Below are 13,230 nucleotides of genomic sequence, written 5' to 3' on the forward strand. Positions count from 1 at the left end.
TGCATGCTGCTGCAACGCCACTCTTCTTGTACTTGACCTTCATCAGAACTAATATGCAGATCTTGACTTATTGACCAGGTCGTGATGATTAATTCAAGTTTTAAGGTCTCTCATACATTCAGAAAATTATCAAATTTGCGAGCCAATGGAAAGTAGGCCCTTCATGTGAATAACAACATTTAGTTGTATGTTGATGCCTTATAACTAACTAGTTAGTTAACGTATTCGGTAAGCGAGTGACGCATGTAAGCGAGTGACGCACCTACCATACATTATCTATTTTAAATGCATTTTTCTTAACCAAAACGCCATTAAATTAATTTAACTAGCTAGCTTCTCTATCTGGGCATGTTTCTCTTCTATGTCCTGGCTTCCTACATATTCCATATCCTCGCTGGCCCCGTGTAGGTGGCTGTAAACCCTCTGAAACCTGCTCACGATAGGTATTGATACAGGCTACTTGGGCCTCAAATGGCTCCGCACGTAGCTCACGAACTTCTTGAACTGAGATATCGCCTTCGTAAGCTATCTGCCTAGTCGACCGAGTCCACTTTTGCTTCTACTTCTCATTGGCGGCGCGTAATTCCTTGATTTCTTACGCTTGTAGAATATGACTTTATATCTAGAGTTAGAAGCCTTTCACAAGCTGGTTTAATACACGATCTGACGGGCTAGGCAGACTATAAGACTATATACGAAGTAAAGCTTTAATCGATGAAGCCTATCGACGTAGTTCTTTCTCTATATAGGGAGTTTTTGATATAAAATTTCGGCTTAATTCGCTACCCTAGCTCACCGAGAGTATCGGGGTTCGAAGGCAAATATTAAGCTTTGAGAGTACTCAATCGGGTAAAAAAGGTATTAAACCGGCTACCCCGAAGCTATTTTTAATAGTATCAGGTTTAAAAGCCTCAATTCAGGCGTACGGATATACCTCAAGGAAATCAAGTTTATCGATATAGTTAATCCCGAGACGCATCTTTATTTCAATAAGCTGACCATACAAGCACTTTAACACTACAAAACAACCGATATCGAGAGGCTATAAAAGATATGACGAATATACAGGCATACAAATTAGTATAATATCGTTTTTTTCACAGATTTCGTCAAACCTCAGGGTTAAATAACTTCCGTAGCCGTCGAGTATCAAAAGTCGATACCGACCCTTTAACCGCAAAGAAGTCGACAGAATAAAGAGCTTTTCAAGCCAACAAAGACCGATTTCATCAGAAGTCCAGCCATTTAGGCTTACTTCGAATCGCCAATTATCCGGGAGGTTATCGAACCAAGATTCGATAAAAACCTTACCTTTAAAAATCACACACAGAGGTAAGACCCAACCTAAAGCATTTATACATTCAATTATAGTCACCCACTCACGATTTCCGGGTTATAAAAGCGATCGCCGACCATAGTATTCAGCCCTTATAACGACTTTCGCAATCGCTGTTAATCCCATCGCGAAACCAGTCTCGTCAAAGTTATAAACGTCGTCGGGATCGATACCGTATTGAAATATAGTTTTTTGAACAAGATTAAACCATTCACCAATAATTTTTGGGTCTTCGCACTTCGCATATTCGTAATTATAGCACCTCGAGAACCGGTTTGATAGTTCAGGATGCCTTTTCACGAAGTTATAAACCCATTTTTCCCCGACTGTTTGAATAGGGGTTGTTCCGCGAGCCTTAAGAAGAATATTCACAGTTTCTCGTACGGTAGTCGGCCGGGGCGCTACTCCACGATCATCAAGCGATAGGATCCATTTTCGAAGCGTTTCCTCTTCGATTTCTGTCAATTTATGTGAGTTGGCGCGTGAATTCGCACAGTTTTGAACACCGCGGAGGCGGCGGCGAAGTGTCGGCTCCGACACATTAAAACGACGTGCTGCTTCACGAACAGCGCTGATTTCTTGGTTCTTTATAGCCTGAATAGCTAATAAGATCCTACCCTCTTGCTCGATTGAGTTTCTCGAGGTTTGGAGGCGAATTGGTGGCATAATGGGTGGTCGAATTAATTAAGTGCTAATTCATAGACGCGTTTTGGGCGGGGTGCGTCACTCGCTTACATGCGTCACTCGCTTACCGAATACGTTAGTTAGTTAGTTAACTAACTTAGTTAACTTAATTAGTTGACTTAACTTAGACTATATTGTGGCCTCATAATCGAGGCATCCAACTTTATCTATCTATCAGCACGTGATCTAGATGTGGAGGTTCTGCCGACCCTGACCGATCAGAAAAAAAAAGTAGCAGAATGATTTTCCGCTACGATTAGGTCCGCATCCTCGGAGATCAAAACACCCCATCAACAGATTAAATTCCTGTTGATTTGACAATTTTCTAATCTGAGGTGCGCGAGTCAATTACATTATCTTGTAATTCACTCAAACCGACACTATGCCCGGCTCCGTGGACACAGCAAAGTCCATCGCCAAGAAGCGCAAGAGAAAGCACGGCGTTAAGGCTGCTGCCGACGAAGATGTTTCCAAGCCTGTCGAGGCCAGTCCCTCAGTGAGCAGCAAGAAGACCACTGCTTCGCCCAAGTCGAAAACCGATAAGCCGACCAAGAAGCGCAAAGTCAGCCCCTCGCCTAGCGACGATGAAGAAAGCGCCGACGAGGCCGTGGAGATCGATGATGAGAAGGATGATGTTGAGAATGTCGAGGACAATGCTGCTGCAGATCTTCCTGCCAGCAATGACATTCGCCTGCCCGGTGAGGGTGAGCTGCAGAAATTCACTGAGTTGAACCTCTCTGAAAGGACTATGAATGGTATCAAGGATATGGGCTTCGAGACTATGACTGAGATTCAGCAACGTACAATTCCTCCCCTGCTTGCTGGTCGTGATGTCCTGGGTGCGGCTAAGACTGGAAGTGGTAAGACTTTGTCGTTCTTGATTCCGGCCATTGAGATGCTTGCTGCGCTCCGCTTCAAGCCCCGAAACGGTACCGGTGCCTTGATCATCTCTCCCACTCGTGAGCTGGCTCTTCAGATCTTCGGTGTGGCCCGTGAGCTTATGACCCACCACTCTCAGACCTACGGTATCGTCATTGGGGGTGCCAACCGTCGCGCCGAGGCTGAGAAGCTGGCTAAGGGTGTTAACCTGATTATTGCCACTCCCGGTCGTCTTCTCGATCACCTTCAGAACACCCAAGGTTTCGTTTTCAAGAACTTGAAGACCTTGGTCATTGACGAGGCTGATCGAATTCTTGAAGTTGGTTTCGAGGATGAGATGCGCCAGATCATTAAGATTTTGCCCGCTGAGGAGCGTCAGACTATGCTGTTCTCCGCCACACAAACCACCAAGGTCGAGGATTTGGCTCGTATATCGCTTCGCCCCGGTCCGCTATATATCAACGTGGATCACCGCAAGGAACACAGTACTGTGGAGGGTCTGGAGCAGGGATACGTGATTTGTGAAGCTGACAAGCGATTCTTGCTGCTGTTCTCATTCCTGAAGCGGAACCTGAAGAAGAAGATTATTGTTTTCTTCTCCAGTTGTAATTGTGTGAAGTACCATGCCGAGCTTTTGAACTACATTGATCTTCCTGTTCTGGAGCTGCACGGAAAGCAAAAGCAGCAAAAACGAACCAACACCTTCTTCGAGTTCTGCAATGCTACCCAAGGTACTCTGATCTGTACTGATGTTGCTGCTCGTGGTCTTGATGTTTGTATCCCCTTTCTACATGGCTTATTTATCTGAGCCGAAGCGCTGACATCAATTTAGATTCCTGCCGTCGACTGGATTATTCAATTCGATCCCCCAGATGACCCTCGCGACTACATTCACCGTGTCGGACGAACTGCCCGTGGTGCCAATGGCAAGGGTCGCAGTCTGATGTTCTTGCAGCCCTCGGAAGTTGGATTCCTCAAGCATCTGAAGGAAGCCCGTGTTCCTGTAGTGGAGTTTGAGTTCCCTCAATCCAAGATTGTCAATGTCCAGTCTCAATTGGAGAAGCTCATTGGCCAGAACTACTACCTCAACAAGGTTAGTTGAACGACCCCCCGCACCAGTAATATATTCTCCGAAACATGCAACTAATCTAATGCTGTATCATATAGTCTGCCAAGGAAGGATACCGATCTTATCTTCAGGCTTATGCTTCTCATTCTCTCCGGTCCGTGTTCGATGTGCACAAGCTTGATCTGGTTAAAGTGGCTAAGGGATTCGGGTTCAATGCGCCTCCCCGCATTGATATTCAGCTTGGAGCCAGTATGTCTCGGGATAAGAAGCAGGAGCAACAAGGCCGTCGTACATATGGCAGCCAGCCTAAGGGGAAGTTTAATCGGAAGCACGATGATTAAAGTCGATGTGCTATGAGTGGAATGTCAGCAATCGTAAAAAGTCCATGGTCGCCTGCATCTGTCTTCTGGGAATTGTGGAGTTTAGTGTAGATATACTATTTCAGTCTTTATTTTAACATTGATTATTGTTCTCTCTTATTCAAAGTTCCATACTCCGTACAATAGGTAGTAGCCATGTGGAAATAACCTCGCGCATCTAGTGACTCCACGTGGACTCCCCTTTATTCATGTACGTATGTGTACCCTCGTCAAACTGAAATCCCAGTTCCAATATGATGCCGATAGCAGGATGCGTCGGAAAAGCGATCATTTGGTCTAATTTCTGCCTAATTTTTGCATCTGTAATCATAGATTGGCGGGCGCTAGGATTGTGATTGGCATATATGTACGAGGTGCAGCAATGCCACCGCTACGACAGTGGAAATAGTCCCGATAGCAATTGCGGTGACTTGCAGCTGACCCCTTGCGATCCCGAGACGCATTAGGTGTGCATTTACAATGTTGGATGTTGGGGGCGTTGATCTATATTTCTTTTCTTTTTTGTCACAGAATATCCCTGACAAATGATGTGTTCTCCGGAGTAGTATTCAAAATGTTCAGTGTGATGAGATGATGAGTTGGCAGTGGTCGGGGCCAATCACCTCGGATCCATCACACCTAGATTGTGTCGTCTGGGCGACCGTTCCCTTTTATCCTCATCGAACCGGTTCTTCATGGTCCGTGTCCTTGTGTGACGGAATATCATGAGTTGTCTTTTTATTTTATAAATTCAAACTGAAAATCAAGGGACGAATAATATTGAATGTCGCATGGGAATGGGAATATGAAGTGGCGGGGGATGGAAGGTTCATAGATTCCAGCCACCTTAATATCGTACAGTTCACAGTTCACAGTTCAAGAGAGTAAATAGTCTGTAACCAAGGAACCAAGGATCCGCCCGAGAGGATCCGCAACCCAAAAGATCCGTTTGTTTACAGTATCCGGAGTCCATACGGAGTAAAAAGTGTAAGAGAAAAGGTGATTAATAGCGAATAAATATTTCAAAGTACACTTTGTATGGGGCCCACTGCGAAAAAGAACCTGGGGGAGGCGTACACTTACCAGCCATCGGATTTTTGTGAGGCTGGGCCTGTAACGATGAACTGGATGATCGGATGCTTATTCTTTTTCTTCTTCTAATTCTTCATCCCTAGTGAAACTCTTCTGTCCTTGAAATTTTTTTTTCTTCTATCCTCCTATTCTCCTCCCTTTCTCATTCTTGTTCAATCCCCAATCGCTTATCCCCTTTTCATGTGAGGGATCAGCGGGGAGCAAGCTTGTTCAACCTACGGCCCAGCAACCAACGCAACTTTGCTTTTGGGTCTTTTTCCGACTTTCTTTCCTTTCTCTCTTGGATCTCTCCCTCTTTTCTAATTCTGGGGTCACCGTTTAACTTCTAAACGTGACTGTGCGCTGGTACGCTTGAAATTCCTTAATCTTTCGAGATTCCCCTTGTTCCCTTTTCTTTCCCTTGCCCGATCTTCCTTCTTTCTACCCAATCCACCCCCCACTATCGTGGCGACGAGCACGGAGCATCAACAAGTGACCACCATCTGGCCCCCCCGCCTTCAGAACAGTCATCCGCCTCAATCCATCTTTTTCTTAGAAGTATGCGATTATCAGACTGAAGAAAGATATAAAAAAATAAAAATAAAGAAGAACAAGAAGAAGTACCGGAGGGAAAAAGAGGGCAGCCCGCCTCCCAAACAATGGGGGTCAATACCCGCCGACCCGTCCTGCCCGCTCCTACAGAATCCCTCGTCGATACTCCGAACGAAAGCGTAACGGGCACAGATTTGGCAACTGACCTTTCTCGCCGTACAGACAAAACGTCGTACTCGATCCCGGACGACGGAAGCCCCATCACCGTCTCCACCCGGCGCCATCGGGACCGGGACGACAAACTGTCTCACTCACACCGCGACTCTCAGACCTCCCTCCTCATCGAATACTTTGAGGGTGGGAAGGGCACCACTGGAATCGTTTCAAGACCCAGTGTTCGAGTTCGAGTCACGCCCTCAGGCTCCAGAAAATCAAAGGATAAACAAGATCATATTCAAATCACCGAGTCCGGCTCCAGTCGCAAGCCATCATATACCCGTCGAATCTCACTCACCTCGCCATCCTCCAAACCAAAACAGCTGACCGAATCAAATTTGGATGATCACAGCCTCAGCGATAGCAATTCTGCCGAGGAGGAAGGTCAAAATTATCAATCGTCAAGACACCCGCCAGTCGAAATTGAGTTCATGAACCGTGATCGTCATCGTGATCGTGATCGGGGTAGTGAAATATCGGCTTTTTCGCGTGGTACCAGAGGTATGGCTGCTTCATCGGATATCTCATCTATGCCGGCGGATAGTATGCTGGAGGGTGGTTCTTCCAATGCCCCACGGCGGAAGCGAAGTCAAAGTCTAGAGCGTGAAGCGAGTCGCCAAGACAAAGGTTTACTGAAGACTCCATCCCGACAACGCAGTCGCAGCTTAAGTCATGAGCGCATCGCACATCGAGTCGCTGAGAAGCTCAATGGATCGCCTCAAGAGACATCGAGTGGCAGGAAGAGCCATCGAAGAAGCAAAACCCGGAGTGCTGCGAAAGACTATTTGGAGGCTGAGCCGACCAAGTCCTCGTCGCGCCGAAAACGACATGGAGATGATGAATATATCCCCAGCCCCGAGTCTAGCCTACTCAGTACCTCTGCTGTGTCTTCAAATCGCAAGTCAGACGCATATTCCGTCCGATCTGGCGCCTCAAAATCATCCATCAATAACCCCAAACTCTTGGAGACAGTCGAAGATGCAATCCGACGATTGATTCTACCGGAGCTGAAGGAGCTCAAAAAGGATCAAAGGACCATGTCGAACAAGTCCAAGTTTGACCAAGATATGACAACCTCATATTCGTCCGCAAGCTCTCGGGATGGATTGGGCCGTCGCCTTTCAAAACACGCCAGTGCGCCTGATGTCATGAAACCCAAAGTTGTCCTCAACAAGGATAGCAAAGACGAGGGTATTCTTCTTTCCGGAGAACCAGGTGTCCAAAACAAAGAGCGCAAGTCGAGCAAGAGCAGCGACGCATCTGATAACGCATGGGTGAAATGGGGTCGACCTGAACTCACAGAGTCAGAAAAACTTCGCCGACAAAAGAGCAAGGGCCTTCGTGATGCACAAGCAGCAGCACGAGTGGGCTCAGCTCTAACAGCAGCTTCTCTCAAACATCACGACTCGCAGTCCAGTCTTGGTGAAGGAGAGCGAAGAGGCAGCGGATCTCAAAAAAGTGTTCCAAACTATAATGAAACTGAACTCGTTTTCCAAAAGCACAATGTTCCTGCTATGCCTATGCGCAGTGAAATCGACTCAGAATTGACCCGAACCTCATTGCTTTCCGAGCGAACTGCCAGCCCTACCCCTCGCAAGCAATTATCACAGGCCGAGATCTCTCGTGGATCGCCGCGACAACTCGTTTCCCCAACCTCTCGCACACCTACTCGCACTCCTCTGGATTCACGTTATGAACTTGGTATGCGCCATGGAAATCAGTCTCAGCGTGACATTTCCGTTCACAGTGCTTCTGATCGCGACCTTCGCGCTAAAAGCCAGTCGCCCGCAACGGATGGTGGAAGTGAATGGGCCATTGCAGAGGCCGCAGCAGCTAATCTGTTGGATGCTGCTCACCCAGGAACCCGTGACTCATATGGGGATTCGTACGAGACTGGTCGACAACTCAGCCCCATTCAGAGCGTTGCTAGCGAGCGTACCGAAACACATGATGACCAGTATTACAACAAGCACCACGCGGACGCCCAAAGAGATATTGAGCCCAAACTTTCCATTGATTCTCTGTCTTCAGCCCCAAGCACAAACCTTGCCCGATCCACCCGTCAAGATGGAGCTAGCCCACACAGCCAAAGTCGATTTTCTCGACATGATGAAGAGGGCCTTGAACTTGGATACGAGCAATCTCGCCATGCCTCTGCTGAGGATGGTCTGTATGGACCCGATGAAGAGTCCAGGCTGGACGGTTCTATCGGCGAGGATGACAGTGAAGTTGATTTCATGGATCGAGTCAAGGAGGGCCAGCATGTCGCACCTGTTATTGCTGCCAATCCTCAGATCATACAGGCAATGGGTGTTGAGTCGGCCGTGGCTTCTTTAATGGACCCCTCAGTTCTCGAGCAGTCAGTTCTTGAGAGCCAGTCTAACCACTCTTTCAACCGTTCTCAAACCGATCTCGCCCCACGCTCTGCAAGCCGCAGCCCCGAGAAGCCTGTCAGCGAAGGTTACCGTGGAAGCCCCCTCAAGCAACGCCAGGATGCCGCTAGCCCTGATGAAACCTCTTTCACCCGCCGAATGGGCGTGAGCTCGCCTCCACAGAGCGTGACCCAGTCCATTGAGGACCTTGAAGCGGCTGGTATGGCGGCTGCAGCTGCCCGAGGGATTGGAAGCCCTATCCACGATGCGGATCAATACAGCCAAGAATCAGAATCCGAGATCAACACCAACCCGTCTATTATCCAAGGCCCCATCGGTGGCGTCCCACAACAAACAGGTGATCATTGGGGATATGACACTCGATCGCCACCTGCTGGACAGGCCCAGTATTACGACGATACTGAATCAGTTGGTGCACCAAAGGATCTTGCCGAAGGCCAGCCTCGTAACCTGGATGCCGAGTATTACGAAACTGCCAGAAACATCTTCGGCGGCGATGAGTACTATCCCGACCAGCATAGCCAGCAGCTATTTGGAACCCCTCCTGGGGCCAAAGACGAGGGTTATGTCTCAGCCGCCAACCCTATGTCTCCGAGCGTTGGCACCCCCAAGCAAGGAACTCGTGGCATCGAAGCTGCGGATGCTTTAGATAGCCCCGGTGACGCTGATGCATTCTCTCCTAGCCACCAACGCCACTTCAGTGGCTACTCTCATGGAGTTGGCTCACCACTGTACGACAGTGCTACTGGACATGGCATTGAGAGGATCAAGTCCAAGGACATTGTGGCTCTCATGGATCACCTCACTGTTCGTGATGCGCAACGGAATGCTCGGGACACCGAAATGTTGGTGACTTTGGTTCGTAGCGCTGCTGAGATGCGTACCTCGTTTGATGAGATGAAGAAGTTCATCGCTGAGCAAGATGAACGAATGATGAACACCAACGACAAGCATCACGAGCGCACCCAGAGATCCCTTGGTGGGCCTCGACCATTGCCTCCCAGTGCATCTCGCACTCGTCAATTGAACGCAGAGGACGACGAGGACTTGCAAACCAAGCGCAAGAACATCTTCAAGCGTGCGCTCAAGGGCATGAGCTTGAAATCAGGCAATGACTTGTCCAAGATTGAAGGCATGCTGGAGCAACTGCTTGATGAAGTTGAGGCCCTTCGAGAGGGCCGTGAATTCCCTAGCCCTGGACCCACCCCCCGAGCTGGTAGTGTTGATGCAAATGCCTATGACACTCAAGGCCAGAACGGCGCCTCTCAGGCCAACCGCGCCTCGTACATGTCGAGCCCATCCCGACCAGCCAATGCCGATCCCCGCGTTAGCACTGTCCCTGAGGAGGACGAGGACGAGGATGACGAAATTGATGAGAATGATCCTTACATGACTGCGCATCTCCCTGTCCAAGATGCTGGCCGCCACGAGAGAGCTGGATCCCTACCTCTTGCAACACCACCCCGCAAGCCATTAGCTTTAGGAACTCGCAGCAACGAGACGACTCCCAAGGCCTCCGCCGACAAGGCCGACAAGGCTCGCAAGCACAAGTCAAGCAGCTCATCAATCTTCCCCAAGATCTCCCGCTGGTCCAAGACAACCGCTTCTTCTATGGGCGACAACATCCGCAACAGCATCCAGCCTGCCCGAAAGGAGCGACCTTATTCCGAGAACTTATCTCGATCTGGATCCGACCTTGCCCGGGAGGCATACAAAACTGGTGATTACTACGATCCCGAAGGTGATGACCGCATCCGCTCCCACTACAGCCTGGATGATCAGCAAGAGAACCGACCCCCTTCCCCATTGGTTCCATCCCAGGTCTCCGAGGCTCCCAAATACCGAGCTCACCGTGGAAGTCTTGAGATTCAGCATCCTCAACCTCGCCAAGGTCCCACCGGCCGCTTCCAGTCTGCCCTCGAGACCCAGGCTCAGACATACGGAACACCTGTGTCTCCTAACTCAGAGCAGTGGGGCTCTAACCCCAGCCTACCCGTTGCACAGCCCAACAACCGCTACAGCGGCGGTAGTCGTCTTTCCCCAATCTCAGACGCCGGCTACTCAGAGGGTAGTTCCCGTGTTTCTGGACCCCCTCGACCCCCAAAGATCAAAGACGAAGGTCCTTTGATTCCCGAGCGTCCATCCAAGATCGCCGGAGAGGAGTCCCAGAATTCTTACGCTGGTGACCGTGTTGTTTCAAGGGTATGTCAATTCTTCTCCCATATTAAACAAATCCAATCCAATTGAATAAAAACTAACAATCTTCACAGAGCTCTGCTATCCGCTCCCCACCAACCCGCAAACCTACTGGCCCTCGCCCCCTGACCTCTGGCGGCTCCTACAGCCCCAGCAATATCAAGCGCACCCAGTACCGAGGCAGTCCGATGCAAATCGACTATGACGATGAATATTGAGACAGCATTGAGATACCCCGGGATGTATTTGTGTCTACCTAGCGAGCTTTTCTTTTCTTTCTTTTTCTTTGTTCCCATTTTTCTTTGTCCCATCACGAGTACCAGCCAAGCGCCTTACGACATTAACGACCATGCCAACCATCTTCATCTGATCTTATTCCATCTACCTTACCTCACCTTATCTACCAACCATTCATCATCCTCTCCCATCTATAAGCCATCTGCGTGCAAAATGTTTTCCTGATCTGGATATTTTAATCCTTTTTTTCCCTTCTCTTCCGCTTGTCCATAGGCTTTATGATGGGTTGGGCAGCTATGTCTGTTTTCCGTTTTTCTTGCTGCTTGATTTGCTCTTTTGATGCATTTCTTGGGCATAATTTCTCCTGTTTTTCATGTAGCTTTTTTTTGTTGGGATGTGTAGATAGTATGTGGTGGGTGTGTCACTACTACAAACTTTTATTCGGTGCTACATAATTCATCGATAATTTTTTCTCGTGGACTTCTTCACCTTTCTCTTTCCAATGTAGAAGATACTCATATTGTAGAGTGATAGTCTCTCGGTCCTTGTAGATATCCAAATTAATGTGCTTGTTTACTAACTTTTATTCATGGGTACTTGATTCAAGACAATCTAACAGTATAGACATTCAATTCTATGGAGAGAGAGACAAGTCAACAAGGTAAGTATAATAAGTAGCTCAACACCGACCCTTCCCAATGCTTGTGAACATAATGTACCCAAATGGAGACCAAAAAGCAGAAATCACGAAAAAATAACATCCACAGGTGAACAGCTCTAACCCAAGACGAAACCCAAATACCAAACCTTCAACAACCAAACCAATCCATAACAACCCCCCAAAAAGTCAAAATCAGTAATCAGAAAAGGGTCTCACGGTAACAGTTCCCTTTTCCCGAAACGTATACTCAGCCGTAGCAAGCGAACTAAAGTCCTGCCCCTCGCTAACAGGGAACTTTCCCGGATAACTCTCCGTAGAGCGACACTTCGTCGCCCTCTCAAGCTTCACCCCATCGATCTCATAACTTCCGCTCCCACTACGACTCCCAACCCTAGACTTATCCTCATCATCCGTTGACCTCGCTGTAAAAATGGACTGCACGGCATCATGGGGACCGTCTAGCGAGTGAACGGGGGATTTCTGACTTGGACGCGGTGTATTCGGGAGGTGAGAAACAGATGCCATTGAAGGGCGCATAAGGGCACTCAAATTATGAACTTGGTGCAAAGGCTTGAAATCAAGATCTTCGTCCTGTTCCTTAATAATTTGGGATGGGTTCATGTTCAAATTCAAAGTATACTCGTTTGCGGGGTGGGGGGGGGGGTGAAGGCGTTGATTTTGTAGCGTGCGATTGAGATTGAGTGCGGGATCGAGATGGAGTATGCTGTGGTGAATGCTGTGAGCCTAATACAGGTGTATTGCCAACGCCTGCACTAGTAACAATGCCAGTCCCAGTCCCAGTCCCACTCCCACTCCCAGTTCCAGAGGTATTAATCCCAGTCCGATGCCAACTTCCACCCGGCGAACGCGATTTCGACCCTGAACCAGGAACTGGCTTCTTCACAGTTTCATAGACCGGATCTCCATTCCTTCCATACCGGTCCATAACAGGACCGGGCTTCGTAATTGTTGACCCCGGCGCTGTCGCCGTCCCAATACCACCGCCTTTCAGATCAAGTTTCAAATCACTTCGTTCCGTCATTGCCATTACGGGCGTCATGCCCTCAATAGCCGTCCCGGGATAACACTGCGGTATTGTCACCGGGTAAACAAACGCGCTAGACGCTGCTTTTGGTGGCATGAGTGGGATTCCATCCAGATTGACATGAGAGGCAGTTGAGTATGTTGTATTATGGCTTCGGTGAAGTAGTGCGTCTGAATGGAGGATTGCTGATGGATTTGGAGAACGATAGTTTGAAAACGGGACGATAGCGATGATTATATCGATGATTGTTCTTTCCCAGCGCTCGATGTTGTGTTTGAATGGAGGAAATTCTCCGGCTGAGGACCAGAATGGTTTCGCGAGGAAGGATACAAGGTAGAGGATTTGAAGGTAGATTAGGGAGATGATGAGGGAAGTGGTGATTTTTAGGTTGATTGGGAGGACGGCGTGGGTCCGGTTTGATCGCTTGTAGATCACTAGAGGCATTTTGATCTGAGGAGATTGGGATCATGGAGGGAAATTCTTGTGATTGCATTTTGATTTTTGAGGTTGAGACGGTGTTTGGGTTGATGTG

The 13,230-nt window shown here is 48.5% G+C and overlaps 4 protein-coding genes across 4 annotated transcripts; 2 read left to right on the forward strand and 2 right to left on the reverse strand.

Annotated features, from left to right (window-relative positions):
• Positions 1-1,393: 1,393 nt before the first annotated feature.
• N7478_006479 (uncharacterized protein) lies at positions 1,394-2,002 on the reverse strand (the record flags this gene model as incomplete). The annotated part of the gene is made up of 1 exon (XM_056922693.1): positions 1,394-2,002. One exon carries the CDS (start codon positions 2,000-2,002, stop codon positions 1,394-1,396), a length of 609 nt encoding a protein of 202 aa, XP_056780730.1.
• Positions 2,003-2,402: 400 nt separating this feature from the next.
• has1 (ATP-dependent RNA helicase HAS1) lies at positions 2,403-4,309 on the forward strand (the record flags this gene model as incomplete). The annotated part of the gene is made up of 3 exons (XM_056922694.1): positions 2,403-3,671; positions 3,732-3,992; positions 4,067-4,309. 3 exons carry the CDS (start codon positions 2,403-2,405, stop codon positions 4,307-4,309), a joined length of 1,773 nt encoding a protein of 590 aa, XP_056780731.1.
• Positions 4,310-6,057: 1,748 nt separating this feature from the next.
• N7478_006481 (uncharacterized protein) lies at positions 6,058-10,973 on the forward strand (the record flags this gene model as incomplete). The annotated part of the gene is made up of 2 exons (XM_056922695.1): positions 6,058-10,761; positions 10,830-10,973. 2 exons carry the CDS (start codon positions 6,058-6,060, stop codon positions 10,971-10,973), a joined length of 4,848 nt encoding a protein of 1,615 aa, XP_056780732.1.
• Positions 10,974-12,251: 1,278 nt separating this feature from the next.
• Positions 12,252-13,142, reverse strand: N7478_006482 (uncharacterized protein; the record flags this gene model as incomplete). Its single annotated transcript, XM_056922696.1, has 1 exon — positions 12,252-13,142. The coding sequence occupies one exon, from the start codon at positions 13,140-13,142 to the stop codon at positions 12,252-12,254; it is 891 nt and encodes a 296-aa protein (XP_056780733.1).
• Positions 13,143-13,230: the final 88 nt, after the last annotated feature.

Source organism: Penicillium angulare (assembly GCF_028827245.1).
Source record: "Penicillium angulare strain IBT 27051 chromosome Unknown utg000004l_segment0_segment0, whole genome shotgun sequence".
NCBI classification, from domain to species: domain Eukaryota; kingdom Fungi; phylum Ascomycota; class Eurotiomycetes; order Eurotiales; family Aspergillaceae; genus Penicillium; species Penicillium angulare.